The following is a 20,780-nucleotide window of genomic DNA, read 5'->3' on the forward strand; positions in this document are numbered from 1 at the left end:
TTCGGCAGAGGACTTCCAGGGGTGTTAGGTGTCTGCACGGGTACAAACAAGACTGCGCGGGCACACCAAAGCGGAAGGTCCTTTCTGAGCACACGGGCCACGCTGGAGAGCCAACCAGGCGTCCGGCAAGGCGTCCCAGGCACCCTCGTCCCGCTGCTCGCCATGAGCACGTGAGCGCGACTTGCTGTTGGTGGGACCAGGAAAGGTTAGGGGGACGGAGCTCTAGCACGGGTGATCAGCCCGGACACAACAGCCATGGGTGTGCATTCAAAATGGAGGATTTATAAGAAACGTGTATGTACGATTATTCATATAGATCAATAAAAGCCTGAAACACCAGGATTTGTAGTCACCGCACTTACTGCAAAATGAGGTAATTGAGATGTTAACAGAGTAAAACTGATGGCAGTTCAGCCCTCAGGACCTAAACCTCACGTCTGGATTCTTCAGAACAGTGTGACCATGTCTATTTGCGGGATAAACTCAGTCTTTTCCACGCCCAGAAAGATGACTTTTGTCCAGCCCTGCCCCGTAGCCCTGAAGGTCCCCCTGGCGAGGGTCCTGGGGCTCCCCGGCTTGGGCTCCCTCGCTGGTCTTGGCGGAAGAAGCGACAACACTCCTCAGAGGTTGGTCTCGTCCCAGGCGGGGTCGTTCATGTTCTTGAGGACTTTCCTCACCAGCTTCTCCAGGTCTTTGCGGGCTCTCTGCTCCTCCTCGAGAGACTTCTTCATCTTTTTGTTATCCTGCGAATGAAGCAGACCATGGGGGGCTGAGTGGGCGCAGAGGAGGACGCGTCTCCCAGGAGCAGTCCCAGGCTGGAACCTGCCACACTCGCAGAGACGCTCCTACGAGCAGAACCAATCAGAGAGGGCAGAGCAGCCCTCACTCCGGGGCGAGGATCTCCGCGCCACACATGAAAGGACAGCGGACGGTCACAAGAGGGACAGCGTGCATCTTCCCACATCTGCGAAGACCCCACAGCCTTCCTACAGAAACATGGGAGCAGCAGCTGGAAGGTGGCGCGAGCGAAGGGGCAGAGCCTGCCTTCACGCACACTGACCCGATCACCCCGAGGCAAGCACGGACCCACTGTTGACGGTCCCTTCTAACTCGTAGGAGAAGCGTGCGGAAGCTGTGCGGCTGCAGCCAGGTCGGCTGAGTGCACGTCCAGACCCAGACGGCGCCACACCCCAACCCCCCCGCCTCGCGTGCAGGGGCTCACCACGCACCCCTCGAAGATACAAACCGGTGTGCAATGTACTTTACCCAAAATACGCAAAACATACTCGGTCACTTAGCCAAGGTCACCTGACTTAAGAACAAGAACCACGCGTTCCGCCAGCAGGTGCTGGGGAATCCCAGCAGGATTTTTAGGTGTTGCTTTTTTTTTTTTTTTTAAAGATTTTATTTATTTATGTGGGGTGCCTGGGTGGCTCAGTGGGTTAAGCCTCTGCCTTCAGCTTGGGTCAGCGTCAGGGTCCTGGGACCAAGCCCCGCATCCAGCTCTCTGCTCGGCAGGGAGCCTGCTTCCCTCCCCCTGCCTGCCTCTCTGCCTACTTGTGATCTCGCTCTCTCTCTCTGTCTCTCTCTCCAATAAATAAATAAATAATCTTTTTAAAAAATTTTATTTATTTGACAGAGAGAGAGAGAAAGAGATCACAAGTAGGTGGAGAGGAAGGCAGAGAGAGAAGGGGAAGCAGGCTTCCTGCATCCCCTCCCGACACGGGGCTCGACCCCAGGACCCTGAGACCATGACCTGAGCCGACAACAGAGGCTTAACCCACTGAGCCACCCAGGCGCCCCCATTTTTAGAGGTTTTAAATGAGGATGCCAACAGCACAGTACAATGTCTGAACAGGTCCCTTTAAGAATTCATTTCCTGGTCTGTCCCGTTCACCAGGGACCAAACCGGCCCCGGAGTGCAGGGAGAGGGTGTCCAAGGACATCCCTCTGAGGCCCCGTACACAGGGACAGACGGCCTTGCTTTTCCTGCGGCGCTTTCCTCGGGCCCCGTGACAGATGAAGGAGCTGGTTCAGACTCACCTGTCTCAACTCCTGGACTTCATCCCTTAGCGCATAGACTGTGTCAACGAGGCTCCTGAAACAGAACGGGACAAACACCTGAACCAGGACAGGAGTGAGGACGGCGCAGGGAGGGATGCCCCCAGGAGGCACACCCGCTCCCTGCCCGCTAACCAAGCCGCGCCGCAGCCCAGGGGAAGCCTGGCGCCCAGCCCGCACCTCCGGCGCCCACGTGCCCGCCCTGGAACGCTGGGGGTCGCTTACTTCTCCTCGATCACCGTCTGACCGTTACTCTTGGTTTCTTCAACTATCATTTTCTCCTCCTCTGGAAGCAAAACTTGCGGAGCAGACTCTTTGCGTGAACCTACGCCATTAGAACAAAAACACAAACAAACCCACAGGTGAGCACCAAGGCAGAACCAGCAACCTGACTCGACAATGCAACTTAAACGTTATATCAAATCCCGGGGATCGCGCGTTACAGAACTCTCTAGATACAGCACGGAAGGGCAGCTTTTTACCCATTTTCCCCGCTTCTGCCTAGCGAACTCAGTCCTCCTCACGCCTAAAGCATCTAGACGGAAGGAAGCACTGGCCTTTTGGTGATTTATTAAGCTTCGGTTCCTGAGTCAGGATCATGGAGCTTTTAAATCCTGAAATCTTCCACAGGTAGCAAGGTCCTGACCCCAGCGCCCTGGATGTTTTGGAATAAATACCAAAAAAATGGGGGGGGGGGGGACATCCAAATCAATCAAAAGTTGAGGCAGTTTAGGAAGATGGGTCAGGCAGGGGCACGCCGAGTGCTCCTCAGTGCGAACAGCAGGCGAAACATTCAACTCCAGAGCGACCGGTAAAAATGAAGACGGAGACACGTGGTTTAGAAAGACGGATTTATTACTTCTTTCATGAACGCCTCCTCTGACACCCCCTGGAACGCGCACACGTCTCCCGCCGGAAGGCAGTGAACAGCGGACGATGTCGCAGGGCTGTGTGCGCCATGTCACCAGGGCCCGGTCCCAGGAAGCGAGCGCTGGGGGTGGGTACCTGAGAAACTGGGAAACCCAAATATCTCACAGTGAGAAAGCAGACTCAAATCTTTCTTTAAGGACACAGAAAAGAAAATCTGAGGTAGTGCTCTCTTGAAAGCTCTCCAGCACCACAACTTGTATTTTTGAAAAGTATCCGATGCGAATTTGAGGGGCGACTCTGGCACAGAACAGGAGCGCCTACAAGTGGTATTTTGACAGACATTTCCCCTTTAAACACATGCACTTGGTGTGAGAGCTGCTAGCGGATTACAGACATGCTGGTACGACTCGCCTGCCTCCTGGTTTACCTTTGGTTTGCCTTCCACAAAGTCTGTCGAGCTCTTAACACGGCTGTGCCTCCTCACACCGTGCATTCAGGGGGACACCAATTTTCTTAGAGACCGGGTTAAAAGAATAGTTTCACCAGCATCTCTGTGTCCCCTTACTCTCTTCTGAACACGATTAACAATGACCATCAAAGCCTGACGGCCACAGGGCTCCATCGTTTCCATGGCAGCACGCCACAGGGAAGAGGGCCCAAGTTTGCTGGCCACGGGGCCTTGGCCTCGACTCTCCCTGCTGCCATCTGGACATCTCCAAGACCTGGTCCGTCCCCGCCACAGAGCGCACCATGAAACGTAAAAGCAGGATGTGGACCACCTCCTCCTCTGTCGTCCAAACAAGGGAAGATGAACCTCCAGGCAAGCGAGTCCGGTTCTGCGTCCCGTAGCATGTCTATACGTTTCCGTCCCCAGGAAGGAAGGGCCCCTCGGTGCGCCAGCAGCTTCAGTACTACGATCAGCCGGAGCGCTTGGGATCCCGTCACGGGCCACAGCAGGCCGGTGCGTGGGGGGTGCGTCTGGGCACGGCTGCTCTCCCACTCACCCGTCACTGCCAGGGAGTGGGAGGTGTCGCTCTGCTGTACCCCTCACTAAGGGGCAGCCCCCCCCCAACCCCATCACAGTCACCCATCCACAAGGGGAATCAGTCTTCAGACAGAGGGCGACATCCTTCAAGACACAGCTCCTGGGAGGGACACGTCTTCCAAGACCTCACTAGGCCGAGAGTCGGCCTCCTAGGGGATCGCCCGCTCCAGGGGCCGTGGCTCTGCAGGGGGCCGCAGGCGCGTCGTCTTCGGGGCCCTGCCGGGGCTTCCAGGCCACCCGGGAAAACAGCACTCAGGAAGGAAACCGGGATGTGAGACAGATAAGGGAAAGCTCAGCGGTCCCAGCCAAGGTAAGAATTCTGAAGGTTGCTTCCAAGACACCCAACGTCACCTGTTTTCATCAGGAGAGAGAGTTCATGTGCTGTTTTCCCCAGAAAAACAGAAAAGGACTCATAACAACTTGAATGTGATGTGTGGGGAAAAAACAGTTTCAGTGAATTCTCGCCGTGAAGAGAGGTCATGGGTCAACTTTAGCCAACTCCTAAATGCCCCCGCCACCTGCTCTGTGTTACAGTCAGATCAGATAGGGCACCACCACGTCTGTCACCGCCGGCTGGGAACATGACGTCTCATTAGCTCATCCACGTGAGGCCGCGACAGGATGAGAAGTTCGCCGGCTTCCGCGCATCTCTCTGGCTGTTTCCACACCTTGTAGCTTCAGCCTGCTGACGGGAGGCGCCCCCAGCTTCAAGCAGCAGGACAAACAAGGGACAACTGCACCGTAAGAACAGGGGTCAGACGGCAGGGGCTGCCCCGTCCCGCACGAGAGGGGAGGCCCGGGGCTCAGAGCAGAGCGGAGCTAGCCAACTCTGCAGAGCTGCTCTGAGAACTTAAGAATCACATTTAATATCTTTTACCAGGTAAAGTCACACAGACGGAAGCCTTAAATTCCATTACGTAACGTGACGTCAGAGGACTAACAGCCTGGGACAACTGGTACGAGGGTCGCACACTGTGACGGTTATTTTTGGACAGACACTGAAAACACACTAGAATTTATCATATGAATGGAAATTTGAGAATGTTTAGGTAGCACGGATAGACTTAATGGCTCGATTCCTGAAAGATGCTGGTGCGGAAAATGCCACGTTTGCACTCAGTGGTGAGCCAGGTAGCTTGTAACTGTCACTTAGCAGCCTGCAGAGGAATCCGTACGACGCTAGTAACGTTCCTAGTTTCACTGGAACATTTTCCTAAAAGGACAGAAAACTTAATTTTTCAGAAAATTAAATAAAGGAATGTTCTCCAGCCAAGTTTATAAGTAAGTCTGTTCTTACAGAAAGAGCCAAATTTTACAAAGTAGATTGAACAAGTCATCTTCACGGTCCTGTGGGTACTCCGAGAGGGGTCACAGCACGTCTTCCCCGAAGCACTTAGTTGGGAAAAACAAGAGAACCCGCAAACAATGTTCTGTCACTTTATTTAAAGTCCTCTAAGAGGGGCTGAGACACAGATGAAGGGGTTCATGATGGTTCCAGACATTCAAGGCCTGTGTTTCCAGGAGATAACGGGGTACAAGCACTGACGATATACGTCCGTGCGAGGACCTCCGGGGGGGGGGGGCGTACTGCTCCAGCCCCCTGGGAGGGAGTGTGGGCCCTGACCAGAAGCGCTTGTGTGGGACGTCCCTGAAGTCGCTCACACAGCTAGCAGACACAAGTGTCTTCCCCTCCCACCCGCCCAGCGTGCTGCCGACCGGGCCGCGCCCCGGTGGCCTCTGCCACACAGCCGTCTCATCTGTGCCATCTGGGGACTGCCGTCTGGACTTCTTGAGAGCAGCCATGCAGCACCCGGCTCACTGCCCACCCAAGCCACCAGGGTGCAGGGCTCCCCTGCACTAACGCTGTGTAAACCGGATGGCACTGCCCTCCTCCAGCCTCAGACGCCACCTCGGTTTGGGGGACATTTAGCTGTCCCTCCACCTTCTAACACATGGGCTGCGCGCCTCACTGCTTTGGAAGATGCTGAGGCTACGGCCACCTCTGCGAGCCCACAGTGCACGCGGGGCACGCTGAAGGTTTTCACCAGGTGTGCAGTAGAAATACCCACTTACTTTAATTCGGCATTTCCTCAAGTCACCTGAGTGCCGAGCCTCGTCTCAGCAACATTCCGCAGTTGTGTGTGTCACGGTTTAAAAGGAGTGCCGGACTAGCCTGGAAGCCGGTCTGCACCTCGCGTGACAAGCACACAGTGCTGGCTGGATTCGCTGCTCGTCGGCACGGGGGCGAACACCATGCAACAGTAATGGACACTTAGCAGCAGCCCAGCACTTCTCCAGCTGGAGGGCTCCCAAGGATGGGTCTGCAGATGCCCGGGATCCGGCCACGGAGGCCCCGCGGACAAGCACGCCAGGGCAGATGCACACTGCCCCGCCGCAGGGGTCGCTCGGGGCCACGCAGTGGGAGACGGGAAGGGGAGAGGGTGGCCTGGGGACCCAGAGTTGTGATCTACAAGCTGGAGACACGCGGAGCCCTGTCCCCTACAACGCCTGCACCCCTTGGAGCACCATGGGACCTAGCGAGCGCCGGTACGGCACGGAGGCCTTGCCTGGGCAGCATAGAGCAGGGCACTAAGCCCAGGGCGCCTCTCCACGGTCAGATGAGACCGCCGCCTGACTGGACACGCCGACAGAACACACGGCTTGGTCAACTCCAGGGCACGCGCGTGGCTGTGTGCGTGCGTGCGTGCGTGTGTACGTGCAGCAGAGCCGGCCTGCGTCGGAAGCCTACACGTGGTGTTTGTCGGCTGTTGAGAACATTCGTGGCAGAACTCCCAAAATTCTTAAATTCATAATCTTTCTAAAATCTGCACCTAATTATACTCAACTGTGACAACTATCAGAATGAAGGAAGATATTACAACTTGTAGAAATCTAGTAAAATCTCTCCCAGAGGTCATTTGTTATTTATGGTTATCACAGGAGTCTAACTTTTTCCTTAGGAAACTGGGAGGCATTCCCTTCGGAAACAGCCCGCATCTGTTCACCGTCTACACCTTGCCCCCGCCCGGCGCTGACGCTCCTTTCCACTTCTCAGCCAGCTGGGCACCCACTTGATAAAACAAAGATTAAAACTGACGTTAGTCTTAAAAAAATAAACCATTTTTTTGCTTTGCTTTCCATTTATGCACAAAAAAATCAAGAGTGCCTCTTTCTGAAGACAAGCCTCCCAGTGAGCGAAAACTTAAAAAAGGGGGGAAAAGAGGAAATAAAAGCACGTCAGGAGTCACCCTGTATTGTCTAGAACATATTTCATCTATGAACGTGCACATTTCTTGATCAAAGCAGAGAGAAAGGGTCCCATGGCCTAGCCTTCATCTGGAAGACATCACCCAGGAGAAGAGCCAAATCACACTCAGTGGCAAGCTAGGCTACTCCCCCACCCCCCCAGGTAACAAATATTAAAAGCCACAGGCTAGCAAATGCAAAATTTATTTCAACTGTACATAACAGATGTCTTTTTTTTTTTTATAAAACAAACACTTCATTGCCATGTGCAACCACAAACAATATGCATACTGTACAATACAATGCAACGTTCAGGTGTACATCCAAGGGGTCTTCAACGGTAGTCACCCACTAGAAATGGCTTTCCCATTCACAGAGAAAAAGCACAATATAGAGATTCTTTTTCAAGATCTTATACCACTATATACACATTACTGTGTTTTGGCAATTTTACGCAAAACACATAATTAATATAGCTTATATACTGTGGCAAGGGTAAATTCAAGGTCAACATCACATAGGCCCCCATGGAAGGCCCGGGCCGGCTTCCACCTACCTTGGGGTTCAGGGTCTGCACCCGCACACTAGGACAGTAACCGCACACACGGCCAGGACGGAGCTGCCCCAACCAGACACCATTTCAACGTGACTGGATCTCCAGAGATGGATGGTCCCAGCCCTCTGGGGCCATGTCGTCACTGCCCCCCAGGGACCACCTTGAGGCGTGGCATTAACACTTCCAACCAGGTCACAAGAGCGACTGGGGATATTCAAAACAAGCCCGACTGAGCAGAAGCCGGCGTGCTGCAGTGCGGCGGTCCCAGAATCGGCACAATCACCGCGCATGTGGCCGTGGCCGGCCCTGAAGGACTGGCAGGACGGTGTCACACCGCAGTGGATGGGACACGAGAGGTCTCCAGGAGACCACCCAAACGACACTTGGTGACAAAGTATCGCCGCACTGGGCACACACAGCACGCGACACGGCCCCCACACTGAGGCTGGCAAAGGCAGCTACGCCAAGGCGCCAATGACAGCCTCCAAGCAGACAGACAGACGTTCTACTGACAGAGTCCAGAACAGTGACTACTGTACGTGTACAAGAGAAAACAAGTGCTTCTGAGTTCACAGTATCAACTTCGTAGTCCTCCTTCTCCCAAACTTCCACTTACTATTTGGCTGAACACACGTAACCCATCTCCACTGTGGGTTAATACTGGTAAGACTGCTTCTCGACCTCCTTATTTATGCTAACTGGTGTAAAAAATGGAATCTCCAGACGGCACGAGCAGCCCGCTAGCTGTCCGGGAACAGAGCCCTATGTGGAATTCCTGGCTCTCCTCCCGACCTCGCGCAGGCAGTACCGAAGGCGGCCGACTCTCCAGGCGACCCGCCACTGCCGGGGCTTCCCAGCGCCCAGCCAACCACGGCGCGGCGCCAACAAGCCCACGCCCTGAATACAGGGGTTCGCTGAGGGCTGGGGAGGAGCGAAATCACAGCCGCCTGGAACTACAGCCACCCTGAGGAGAGGAAAACAGGTTATTCCCAATTTATTCCGGCATCTTGTTTTCGGAAGCTGGTCTCGACTTAAAGCACAGCCTTGACGTTGCGTCCGAACACCAGGTACTGGCATGCGTGGGAGAGAACGATGGCCAGACGCGGATCTGGGTGCCACAACTGAATGCAACCGGTCACATTCAGTTCCTTCCAAAGCAGAAATCTGTCAGACAGGCCAGTGAAATCTCCTTACAACAAATCCCAGGCAAGTGGGGGAGCCCCCCCCCCAGATCGGACATTTTTTCGTGAGTGAGTGACATGGCAAGTGAAGTCTTCAATGGACTCAGGTGTCCCCGTGACAATCAAGAATGAGGGTCACGGAGGACGGGTTGCTGTAAACGGAGTTTCACGGCAGCTAGCTGCTGAAAACAAACCACGTGTCCCTCGCAGGCAGCGTGACGGGGGTGCTGGGGCGCAGCCAGGCTGGGAGTGAAGCCAGCACTCACCTCGCTCTGAATGGGGTCGCACGTACACCTTCAGAGGCTGAGCGCTTCTGCGTTTGGACTGACTCTTCAGCGCAGTGGCACGGGCGTGATAAGGGCCACTTAAGAGCCATGGCTCCAAATAAGGAGAGCTGGGTGTGATGGTGTGGGGAGGGTCTGAGCTCTGACAGTAACCTGGCCCTCGAAAAACTAACCCCCCCCCCCCACCGAGGGGGAACGGGGGCACGGGACAGCCTTCTGTGGCACCCTGATGAGCCAGAGCCGGCTCTTCCCTGCTCCCGCCATGGCCCGGGGCCCACAATGGCCACACCCCCCCCCCCACAACTCCGCGTGGCCGCCGAGCACCCGGAGGAGTGCTCAGAACACAGCTGTCTTAACCGCACTTTGTCCTCTCAGTGCGTGTCTCCTTCACCTCTCTCCACCACCGGCTCATCGGTGGGTCCATCACACATGAAACATGGAGATCCCTACGTAAGGCCAGAGTCCCCTCTGTGGTGCTGGCACTCAGACCACAAACCTGTATGGTCTCATATAAAATAGAAAAGTGTTCACACAGGTGTATCCAAAAAGCAATGAGACAGGGGCTACACTGAGAACAGGAACCCAGACCATTTGGAGCTGGAGAGCCGCCGCCACCCGCGGAGGAAAGGACCCTCGGCGCGGCCCCGTGAGCGCACCGTCTCCTTCCACCTCGGCAGCTCGGACAGTCGAACTGGCAAGTGGGCCTCCACACAGTACAATGGGAAAATATCAGCAACGCTCTCAAAAGTTGTTAAAATATCACATAAAAGACAAGGAACAGCAAGAAAACATCTAAGAAAAGCAGGCTGCGATACAACAAGCATTTGTTAAGAAAAGCTCAGAAGTGCATTAGTTCTGGTGAGAGATATATGAGCAACAGCTCTTACGAGATGTAGAACCCATTCTGTAACTATGGGCTGTCCATATACTGTCATAGTCAGAGTCTTCCGAGAGGTCTGAAGGCTCCAGACGGGAAAGGCTACTGCGACGACCCAAGGAGTCTAGACTTGACTGGTCGTCGTCAGCCAACACGTGATTATGCATCAGGTCAGTGCCTTGCCATGCTACGACGGGGAGGGATGGAGTGACAGGCAGAGGGGGAGGGGACGGACAGGAAGAGCCACAACCAAAAACATGAAAACAAAAGCAAAAGGTGATGGGAAGAGAAGGAAGAGAGAAAATATTGTTAAAAACTGGCAACAAAGTTCAATTCTCCTTATTTACGGTGGGTTCTAATAGCACAACCCTCAGAGTAAAACTGGATTATTTAAACAAACCTAAGTCACAATACTGTTCCCAAACTGTCCCTCGCATACGCCCAGAGCCACAGACACCTCTACAGACATTTCCCAAGTCAACGATTTTATTCCAGTCTATTAACCATGAGTCTCTTTTAGGACATTTTTAAAAGGAGCCATTTATGCGTTTCATTAGAAAATGGTTTCTTATTCTTTAAGTGATACACTGAAGCAGGAGGGTTTCAGGGGATTTTGGACTGACGGCTTCGGCTCTCCCTCTGCCAGACTGGAACTCCCCAGAAGTCATCTTCTCAGTGGGATCTAAACTTACCTTATCAAACTAACACCACGGTAAAAATCTCAGAGTGGAGAATGGGGTACACAGGGTCCACATCCCTCGGGGCCCCCCACAGTGCCGCCACACCCCTGAGCTCGGCCGGGGGGACAGAAAAAGTGGAAACCCTGTTCAAAGCCCTGATGCGGCCCTTCTACCGGCAGGACAAGAGACACGATGAGCCGAGAGCCACTGTGTTAAGAGGAGGGCAACAGAAGACAGCGGGCACAGAGTGGGAGGACAGAAAACAGCCCCAGAGCAGTCAGCGGGAGCAAGGGTGCCGGCCAGGCAGCTGGGAGGGAGGCATGCGGGGGCGCAGCGCAAAAGACCCGGGCCCAGTGCAGCAGCTGCGGGCTGCGTCCTAGTCCCGCTTCTGGTCCGAAGGCATGCCACTCCCAAACCCCAACAAGAACAAGCAGTGAGCCAGTCTGGGTCCCTTCCACTGAATCCCTGCAGTCGAATGACGGTCACTATGTCCCTGAGACAGAAATCAACACCAAACACGTCTGGCTGGTAATGTCTTCTTGCACCCAAACATACCCAGAAAGGAGGTGAACTTTAGGTCAAGTACATTACCCTGTTTTTACGAAGCCATTTAAGACGAAAAGAGCTGCCTCCACTGTAATCCCACACTACCCTTCCAGCATCAAGGATCTAGCTCCCCTATCCCACCTGGTCCTAGGAGTGTTAGGGTTATAGCCATACAGAACCGGACACATGAGGCCTCAGGGTGCTTAGCCACAATATCCGCTGAAAATAAAAATCCACGTATCGTGCAATGCTCTTCTGACACAGGAGAAATGGAGACACGTGACACAGGTGACAAACAGTCCGCACGCTCTACAGGCCACCCCTTCCAGGCAGCTGAAGCCGCGAGGCCACAGCACCGTCTCCTAGACAAAAAGACGAAGCGCTCACGGACACACACACACACACACACACAGCTCAGTTACCTGGTCTATTCACCTGAGACTACCAGGTTAAAATTTTACTTCAAGTTTTTTTAAGTTGAGAGAATTCTTTAAAATTTCAGATTCAAAACCCAAACACTATGGCCACGTTTTATACAGCCTATTACTTAAAAGTTTCTCACCAACTCTATGAAACCAGTATCGAAAGACCGACTGAATTTACAAATGACTGCCTGGCGCGCTGCACACCCCAGCTTCAGGCCTTCCCACGTCCCCCCGCTCTGCTGCCGGCCACTACGGACAAGCACTCTCCCAGGGCAGGGACGAACCACAGCCTCCATGCCGCAGACCAGACACGTACAGCACCGGCCCGGGGGAGTTTCTAGGTGACCTGCAGACCGCCCCTGGGGTTCCATCCTGCCAGCCCTACCTCTCCAGCTGTCACCATCTAAGACAAAAGCTAAAGCGGGTGAAAATTCCCTTTCCCCCCTGTCCTTTTTCTCAGAATGAGTCTGACCGAGCCAGGATGCAGAACTGAAGCACCATGGCAGAGGAGGTGGGAATGAGGCAGCAATCAGCAGCGTGCCCACGGTGCCCACGGTGCCCACAGCCAGGGTGGAAAGGGAATCCAAGACACACGATCCAACAGAAACCAGTTTCTATGTCGGAATACATCAACCCAGTTCTCCAACAAAACAGAAACCCCACAAAGCCCACCTAGGAAGGACAGTGCAGGACCCCCCGGGGTGCCCGTGGCCCCGGCTCCAGGGAGAGGGAAAGGCAGCCCTTTCTTCTGGATGGAGCCCGCGCTCCACTGCGCCTGCACCCCCGTGCTGCCCTCCACCTCCCAACACTGCGAAGTTAAAGACAAAGAGAGCCCACCTTTGTCCTGCCCCAAGAGATGACGATTTCCTCAACTAAGAGCTGTGCGTCAAGATACAGGAAAACTCAGTGGTGCTGAAATCCACCACCTAAATTAGTTGGGTTCTCCTTCCAAAAATGTTTAAATGCATCATTTAGAAGAGCGGGGGGGTGGGGTGGGAGGCTGCTAAAAGAGCCTTGCTCTAGGTTTATATTTTTGACAGTTCTAAGAATCTTAAGGAAAAAAAGTCCCACTATCACACCAAAGTTTAAATAGCTTAAAAATAACTGGACCAATCTTCTGTCTTTTAAGCACATCTTCTTCTCTAAGCATAAGCAAGCTCTCTACACTTCGGCAGCACCTCCTACTTGGAGTTTCCCAGCAGGACGTTTTGTACAAAAGCGTTCTCTTACTGGCAGTTCAGCCCCTCTGCAGTGACTTAGGGACACCAGGTGGGCCAGCCAGGTGACCTGCCCTCAGATGGGGCCTCTAACCCCAGCGAGCCGTTGCAGTTCGCAGTCCACGATGCGGAGACTTACTTGAGTTGAGCGTCTGCCGCGTTTTGGCGCTGGTGCAGTAAGCTTCGATGACTTTCAGAATCTGCGCGTCTTCTTCCAAAGCAGCTGTGCCTGTCGAGACACGACACGCCACAATCAAGCTACAACTGGGAAGTAGAACAGGTCACCATCTAAAACAGAACTTCTCCATTTTCTTGTCAGAGAACAGTTTTCTAATATTTACAAGAAAGTTCTATGTTTTTAAAATATTTTTTATGTACAACAGATCCAGCAAAAGGTTAGAACCTTAAATACGTAAGTGGTCTTACTGGTCCATAAGAAAAATAGTACCCTCCCACGCTGGAAACGAAAAAGAGCCAGGAACAAGCAAGTCACACAAGAACACCTTAAGAAAAGAGACTTACTCTCATTAAGAAGTAACAAAGCAAAACATCAGGTTTTCACACACTAGCCTGACATATATAAGGAAGTCTGATATTCCCCAGTGCTGACGGGGGCAGCGGGGTGCCCACAGCGGACCCTGGAAAGCTCCAGAAAGAGCATTTCCTTTGATCCCCTGGTTCCTATGGGTCCCCAGAGACGCCATCTCGGGTGGTCACAAAGCACCACCGAGACCTTGAAGGTGTTCCTCCAGCGCTGTCCCCCTCTGGACCCCTCCAGACACTGGCTTCGTGTACTCAGACCACAGGCACGGAGGAGGAGAGAAGCTTCCAGACCAACAGCATCACACGCTGTCAGTCCCAGACTCGGAGCCTCACACCAAGTAGACTTCCCGTGACCCTATGGGGTGAACTATTCCTCTCTTCTGTTTACCTAGTTTTCTACGCCTCCTTGTGTTTTCTAAGATATTACCCTTGGATATGGATTTTAAAAGGCTCACCTGCTCTAATAAAATGTAGAAGAATGGAAAGCTTAAATATTAAGAAGCTACATAAAGCCTCAACGTCTTATGACAGTAAGATGTACACGAGGCAACTCAAATGCACTGCCCTGAGCACTAAGCCTCGGTATGCTCTTGAAGTTCCGCGTTTCACATCTCACAGTTAGGTCTTTATTATCCACTTTGACTTTGTTTCCCCATATGCGCTAAGAAAGTGCCCCAACTGTCCCAAAGCCGCTGTCAGAAGAGGCTGTTCTCCTTCCCATCGCACGTTCTTGCTCCTACGGTCAGGCACTGACCACCGAAGCACGGACTGGGGGCTTTAATCTGCTCCACTGATGTGTTCGTTTCTGTGCCTGCCACGCTACTCTGATCGGTACAGATCCGCAGTATGCGCTACAACGCGGAGTTACGGTATCTCCAGCTGTTTTCCTCAAGACACCACACGAGCCAGTAATTCCACTACTGGGTATATACCCCGAGAAAACAAACACATTGATCTGAAAAGATATATACGCCCTTATGTCTACCGCAGCATTATCCACAACAGCCAAGCTGTGGAAACAACCAACCCAAGCGTCCACCAATAGCTGAAAGGGTAAGGAAGGTGGTGCGCGCACAAACACGTGCACACACACACGCGCGCACGCACACACACGCACGCACACAAAGGAATATTATGCATCCATAAAAGGGATGAGATTGTGCCATTAATGACACCACGGAAGGACACAGACTCTATATCACACTAAGTAAAATAACTCAGATTAAGGCAGACAGACACCATGATTTCACCCACATGTGGAATCTAAATTAAAAACCCGTGAACAAACAAACAGCAGCGTTGGACCAGTAAACACAGAGAACTGACGGCCTGGGGTTAGGAAACAGAACAGATGAGGGGGAGCAGGAGGGAGAGCTTCCGTGAAGGCCTGAGTGAGTCCCGGGGACAGCAAGTGCAGCACGGGGAGCACGGGCGGTGGTGGGACGCGCCCTGCGGTCTCAGGTGGGGGCTGCACTGGTGCTGAGCAGCGCAGGGCACCCAGACGTCAAACCAGCACACGGTACGCCCAAAACGGACGGAACGTCCCATGCAGAACGCCCGTACCCAATGTTAACATCGTGGGTCAACTACACTCAAATAAAATTGAAAAAGAAAACACAGATTCCAGCACGCAGAGTGGAAGAGCTACTGAGAAATGGACGTAGAGTCTCTGACTGGAGCCCGCCATGAGCACGACAAGCCCCTCCCTCAGGAGCAAGAGAGGGTCTCCCTCATTTCATTCCGGCACCTGCTGAGTATGGCAACTTCACGGGCACGTCGCTCCACCTCTGCCCGGAGGACAACGATCTGTGCCTGGGACTGCCTGCCCAGACGACAGGATCGACCCTCCAGAGGTGGGTCGCACGCACGCACTCACCACCCCAAGCCCAGAGAAAGCACAGACACCAGGAAGGATGCCCGCTGGCCTCCCTGGGACATCGTGTTACTTCACAGCTATCGCAGAGCTCGCTTCCTCACATTCCCTACGTGGCACAGGCCAGCCCACAAACAGAAGCTTCCCAACTCTGAACGTAAGCTAGACTAACTTAGGAAAGCACCAGGGGACTTTAGGAAGCAGCTGAGATATCCGGGCCCTCCTTACACAGAGCTCACATGGCTGACGTCTCTCCTCCCATCCACATGGAACCCCTGGTGCCCCTTTTGCCTCTGGGTCCCTCCACACTCCTTCCGCTGGCTCCTCAACTCCCCAGACCCGACTCAGTCTCTCCCTCCTCCTCACGCTGCCTCCCCTGGCTTGAGCAGCTCTGAATCCTCACCATCCGCCGGGGCCTTTCCATGGGCCAGGGATTCGTCCCGCAGGAACACTTCCCAGCCCCGGCACGACTGCATGGGGCGCTATCCTATGGGCTCTAGGACACTTAGCAGCACCACTGGCCTCCACTCCCCGTAAGGCAGCAGTGCCCCCACACCCGACTGGAACAATCCAAAGGGCCTCCCGATGTATCTCCAAGTGGGGCAAAGTCACCCCCGGCTCAAAAGCCACAGCTGCAGCCTCCCTCTTGGAAGAGATCTGAACTCTGTCCACGCTGGCCCACTCCACCGTCCTCACCTGGTCCAGACCCCATCCTATCACGCTCACCCGGATCAGTTCACCTTCTACCCAGCCTCCCCGCTCCCACCTCTGCTCGTCTGAACTCAACCGAGCCATCAGCGATCCCATTCAAACCGAGGCCCATCACGTCCCCTGGCCCCAGAGGCACCAGAGCAGCCCATCTGCGAGGCAGCTCTGAGCATCAGCTCTCCCCTCCAACCTCACCACCTCCCACCGAGCCCCAGGGGCTCCTTGCCGAAACAGGAAACTAACCAGACGGACAGTGTGCTGGCACTAAGGGTAGGGGACGGGGGGTTCTAGGGCCATCTTAGGGAGGGCGGCTGGGCGGCAAAGGGAGAGGGCACTGGGAGGAGGAAGCAGCCCAGGCACTGGCTCCAGAGCCCCCAAGGCAGGACTCTCTTCTCACCCATTTCATTGGCATCCCGGGAGTGCGGCCCTCCTCACACACACAGGATCTCGAGGAGGAGGACCACCATGATGGCGAGCCACACGATGCCCGCTGCAGCACCGGCAGCGCCAGGGTGCTGAGAGCGCTCATTTCCGCGCGGCAGCCTCTAGGCCCCTCCCTGCATCTGCACCTCACACCAGGACAAGCGGGGGAGCAGGCCCACGTGCATGCCACCTGGGCTCCAGGGAACCTGTAGAACCCCCAAACCAAGCGACCCCTACCCCGGGGTGACCTCAAACTACTCTCCCGCAAGTCTTCTTTATAAATGAATCCCGGAAAGGTCCCAAGTAAGCACGGCGAAGAGCAGCACAACACTCCACGGAGTCAGGAAGATGCGTGACAGGTCCCGGGCGCACAGGGGCAAGGACAGAGCCCGCCGCTTCCCTGAGGTGCCACTGCCTGGGCCATCTCCCCTCTGAGGTCCTCCTGCAGCACAGACAGTCCTACAGGTCCCACAGCCGTCTGCGACCACGGAAGCCCTCCCACCCGCGGCTCCAGGAAAGCAGCGGGTGGGCACGCGCACAAGCTCTCCAGTCGCTTCTCCAAATAGCTCCGCTTGCTCACACACTGTCAAGGGAGCATCTCCCGTGGGAGAGGCTGGCTGGGAGATCAGGCGCCCAATCCAGTGCCATTTCCGGCATTTCCCAAGTTCACAGCCGGGCGGCAAGGGTCGTGCACACACACAGGGAGAAACGCAATCTCGGGCCGCAGAGCAGACACACGGAGACTGCAGGCCAAGGAGGGGGCCAGACGGAGCCGGCGGTCCCAGGGCCACCCTACACCCCGGGCCTGGGTTCCCAGAACAAGTGATCACAGAGGCCAAGAGACCACGAGCGCTCCATCGGGGGGAACCATGCGTGTGCTTCCCCACCGGCTGCTCTCCGGCCCGCGGGCGTCCCCGCTGCGAGGGCTTGCGCTCCTGCCCCTCACTCTCCCTTAGACAAGACATGAAGGCTCAGACCCCAACAGCTGAAGCCTCTGGAAAGCCGCCAGCCTCCCCGCCCCCCCATGCCATGGGCGCTGTGCCCGAGACGGGCCCGTGTCCTCAGCCACACGCGGCGCGTACTCACTTTTCCGCAGTGCGAACTCTTCATCTGAAGGCTTCCGCTCAGGCTTGCGCTTAGGTAACAACTTTTTCATGGTCTTGGGACTCTTACTAAGATCCTAGGGGAAACAAAAGGGGAAAAGGTGCTGACGTATGCCAAAGGCAGCAATTCTTCCTCGGTGAGCGTCGCGACAGCAGGAAACAGGCAGTTTCCACAGCCGCCCAAGGTGCGGCACTTCACTCACTCACACCGGGCTTTCTCGGCCGGCTGCTAAGCACGAGCGTGAAGTCAACAGGGCACAGGCTCTGCTGAAAACCCTCGTGCCCCTGGAGAGCACAGCGTGGCGGCGTCGCGGGCTCGCAGGCCGGCTGGCCGACCCGGGCAGGGACACACGCATGCTGCTATTTCGGGAGCAGACCCGTCTGCTGCAGCGAACCAGAGAGAGCCCGGGCAAACTAAGGCTATTTTCAGAACAAAGGCAGTAGCTTCAAGAAAGGAGGAAAAGGGAAGAAGATGTGCCCGTGCGCCTTGAGCGCAGGTGCACGCGGACGACAGGGCACACTGCACCCCGGCACAGCCACACGCGCTCACAACTGAGTCACGATGTGATGGTCTGCCCTTTCCCTTGGAAACACAGCAACTAAAGACTGCACAGAAGTTCCCCGGGGACAGGCTAGGCTCCAGCAGCCAAGCACATATGAAATGCTGGTACAGTCTCACTACCGCATCACTGAAGTCACACAAACTGCTAGTGAGTCTTAGGACGTGAGACCAGCGCGACCTGGGCTATATGGGAGGAATCAGACCGAAAGCGCAGAAAGAACACAGCCTGGTTTTGAATGGAAGCTCTTCAAAATCTCTTCTGCTGCACGGTACAAGCTCTCTAAAACATGGCAGAGATCAGCGTCCAAAGAACTAAATACAGCACGTGCTGTACAGCCCCAGGCAGCACGCCATGCACATGCAGGCGCGTCCCCACCTGCGGGCCCAGGCACAGCCGGTGGCACGGCGCCCCACGCGCACATACCGTGAAAGCATTTCCACGAAGGGTCCGGAGGGCTCCGCGACACAGACCCCAACACCGGGTCCAGCAAAGTGGGGATAGCCCAGACAGCAGGGGCTGCTCAGGTTCATGGGCACACCTCTCCCCTCATGCTTTGTGCTCCATGACCAGACACTCTCCGCCTGCCCTTCCTCAACAGCAGGGAGACCCCCCACCACACGGCCGGCACCATCTGCAAGGCTAAACGGGTAACAGACCCCCACATCCATCACATAACCGCCCACGGCGAAGCACCCTTGGACCTGGGCACATTATCACTAGCAAGACAGAGGTCCCAACAGCAACATTCGTTAACAAAACACGTCAAGGACAGATTTTCACCTACGTAATATTCCGTGGGTCGTAAAACATTCAAGGGCTGCGGGCAAGGACGGGGGTTCCAAGGTCATGGGCAAACGTGACTTCAGCTGGGCCTAGAGAGGCGCATCAGGACACTTCGCCTCACGCCCTGCACTCAGCTCACACTCGGGCTGTGCACGCTCACTCACACACGTGGCCACACCCACCACTGCAGTCAAGAGCTCCCCAAACACAAGTACTTCTCAGGTACGTAAGGCCCTTCCTGTCCTGCATGTCAGCACCTGGCGTGACCATGCCGGACAGACGCTGCCACAGACACAGCTCTCGGACACGCAGAGCTGCAGAGCCACGTTCTCCCACTTCCGTCCGTGAGTGTTCTCTTCCTCCCGAACAGCTCCCGGTGACCAACGCAGGCTTCCAGGGCGGCCCTCACGCGGGCCTGGAAAAGGGTCAGAAAGCCTAGACAAGACCCACCCTGAATTAGGTGTGCGAAGTAATTCGGGCTCGCCAGACGCCGGGCCCAGGGAAGCCCTCTGCTCCAGGCTCCCGGCGGCAGGAAGCAAGGCCCATCCGTGAAGGGCACAGAGGGTCTAATGCTAGTGGAAGCAGAAGGGAAGACAGAAGAACCGAGGCGGACCGTCACGGTTCTGTATTTTAATTACGTCACAGAATCACAGCCACCAACACGACTGAAGCACAGAACAGCCCACCTAGTACACCCAGACGTCCGGTGTGCGCTCGCCCGCGCTCCGACCTCACCTCCTTGTAGCAGAGAGCAGCCGAGGGCCGCAGGGGTGGTGCAGGTCGCAGGCAGCTCAGGCTCCACGGCTTGGGGGTCTTTGGAGGCTCCAGGGGCCCCCAGTTGATGGTGGTGTGCGGGGTGCCGTGGTGGGAGGGGTGGGGCAGCGTGTGGTAGGCAGGCGTCAGGGGCACCGGCTTGCTGTCCGCGTGTTTGCTGGATGGGGCGATCGGATGTGAGGGCAGCTGCAGGGGAAGAGGGCACAGAACACAACAGCCGCCATCAGGGGTCCCCCCACCCAGACCCATGAGGTGCTGCCCATTTCTAAAACCCTCCCAGGCTGTCATCATTTCTTTAATCTCCAACCCCGAGCAGTCAGCTCCCAGGGCACCTGCCTACCGTGCGTCAGGCCAGCTTTGGGGCGGGGGGCAGGGGCAGAATGTGGAGGCCCTGACCCAGGCACCCCACCGCCACCTTTATTCGCCACAGAGTAGCATCTGCAACAAAGTGTTCCATTCAGAAGAGATGAGAACTTTGCAAACCAAAAGGCATTTCTATACTGGGAATGTGGTTATGGTGGAGGGTAATTCTCCCCAGCCACGTATCTACTCCTGGTGATTTAGGGGTGGGCTAAATGCCTGTTTTCCTTTAAAAAGTTTTCCTAAGACACAGCCAGGCCCGTCCCTGCTGACGGCTATAAAACCAAAGGACACTTGCCACAAATACCGTATCGCCCATAAAGTCGATAACATTTTACAGTCTCTCGGCACAAACATTTTGCCAACCGCTAGTTGCCAACCGCTAGGGTAAAACAAGTTATCTTCTCAGAAAAACCAGCTTTAATCAAAACGAAGTTATACATAAAATCTAGTTTCTCAGAAAGATAATGAAGGTTCATACTCCTGGAAAATGCCAAAATATTCCATTACAGTGACAAAAAAATGCAAAAATGTTCAACAAAATACTCAAAATCAGCCTGTGACCTCAATTACCCAAAACAATAAGGCATGCTTAATAAAAGAGCAAAATGTTCTCTGAGCTGGAAATCAGGGTGAGGTCATCCTTCAAAAGAACCGCCTAT

The 20,780-nt window shown here is 54.9% G+C and overlaps 1 protein-coding gene across 5 annotated transcripts in view; it reads right to left on the reverse strand.

Moving 5' to 3' along the window:
- Positions 1-260: 260 nt before the first annotated feature.
- ARHGEF7 (Rho guanine nucleotide exchange factor 7) overlaps positions 261-20,780 on the reverse strand; it is a gene marked incomplete at its 3' end in the record, with an annotated part of 124,048 nt that continues 103,528 nt past the window's right edge. For 3 of the 5 annotated variants that reach the window (XM_080798224.1, XM_080798223.1, XM_080798225.1), the window contains 6 exons: positions 19,720-19,944; positions 17,622-17,715; positions 13,128-13,217; positions 2,287-2,386; positions 2,044-2,098; positions 261-743 (listed from right to left, as the gene is read on the reverse strand). In XM_080798224.1, coding sequence (XP_080654350.1) covers positions 621-743; positions 2,044-2,098; positions 2,287-2,386; positions 13,128-13,217; positions 17,622-17,715; positions 19,720-19,944 — 687 coding nt within the window. Of the gene's footprint in view, positions 744-2,043; positions 2,099-2,286; positions 2,387-10,092; positions 10,308-13,127; positions 13,218-17,621; positions 17,716-19,719; positions 19,945-20,780 lie in introns of those variants that run through there. The other 2 variants (XM_080798226.1, XM_080798227.1) reach the window with 2 other exon arrangements.

The sequence above is a fragment of the Martes martes genome, assembly GCF_963455335.1.
Source record: "Martes martes genome assembly, chromosome: 3".
NCBI lineage: Eukaryota > Metazoa > Chordata > Mammalia > Carnivora > Mustelidae > Martes > Martes martes.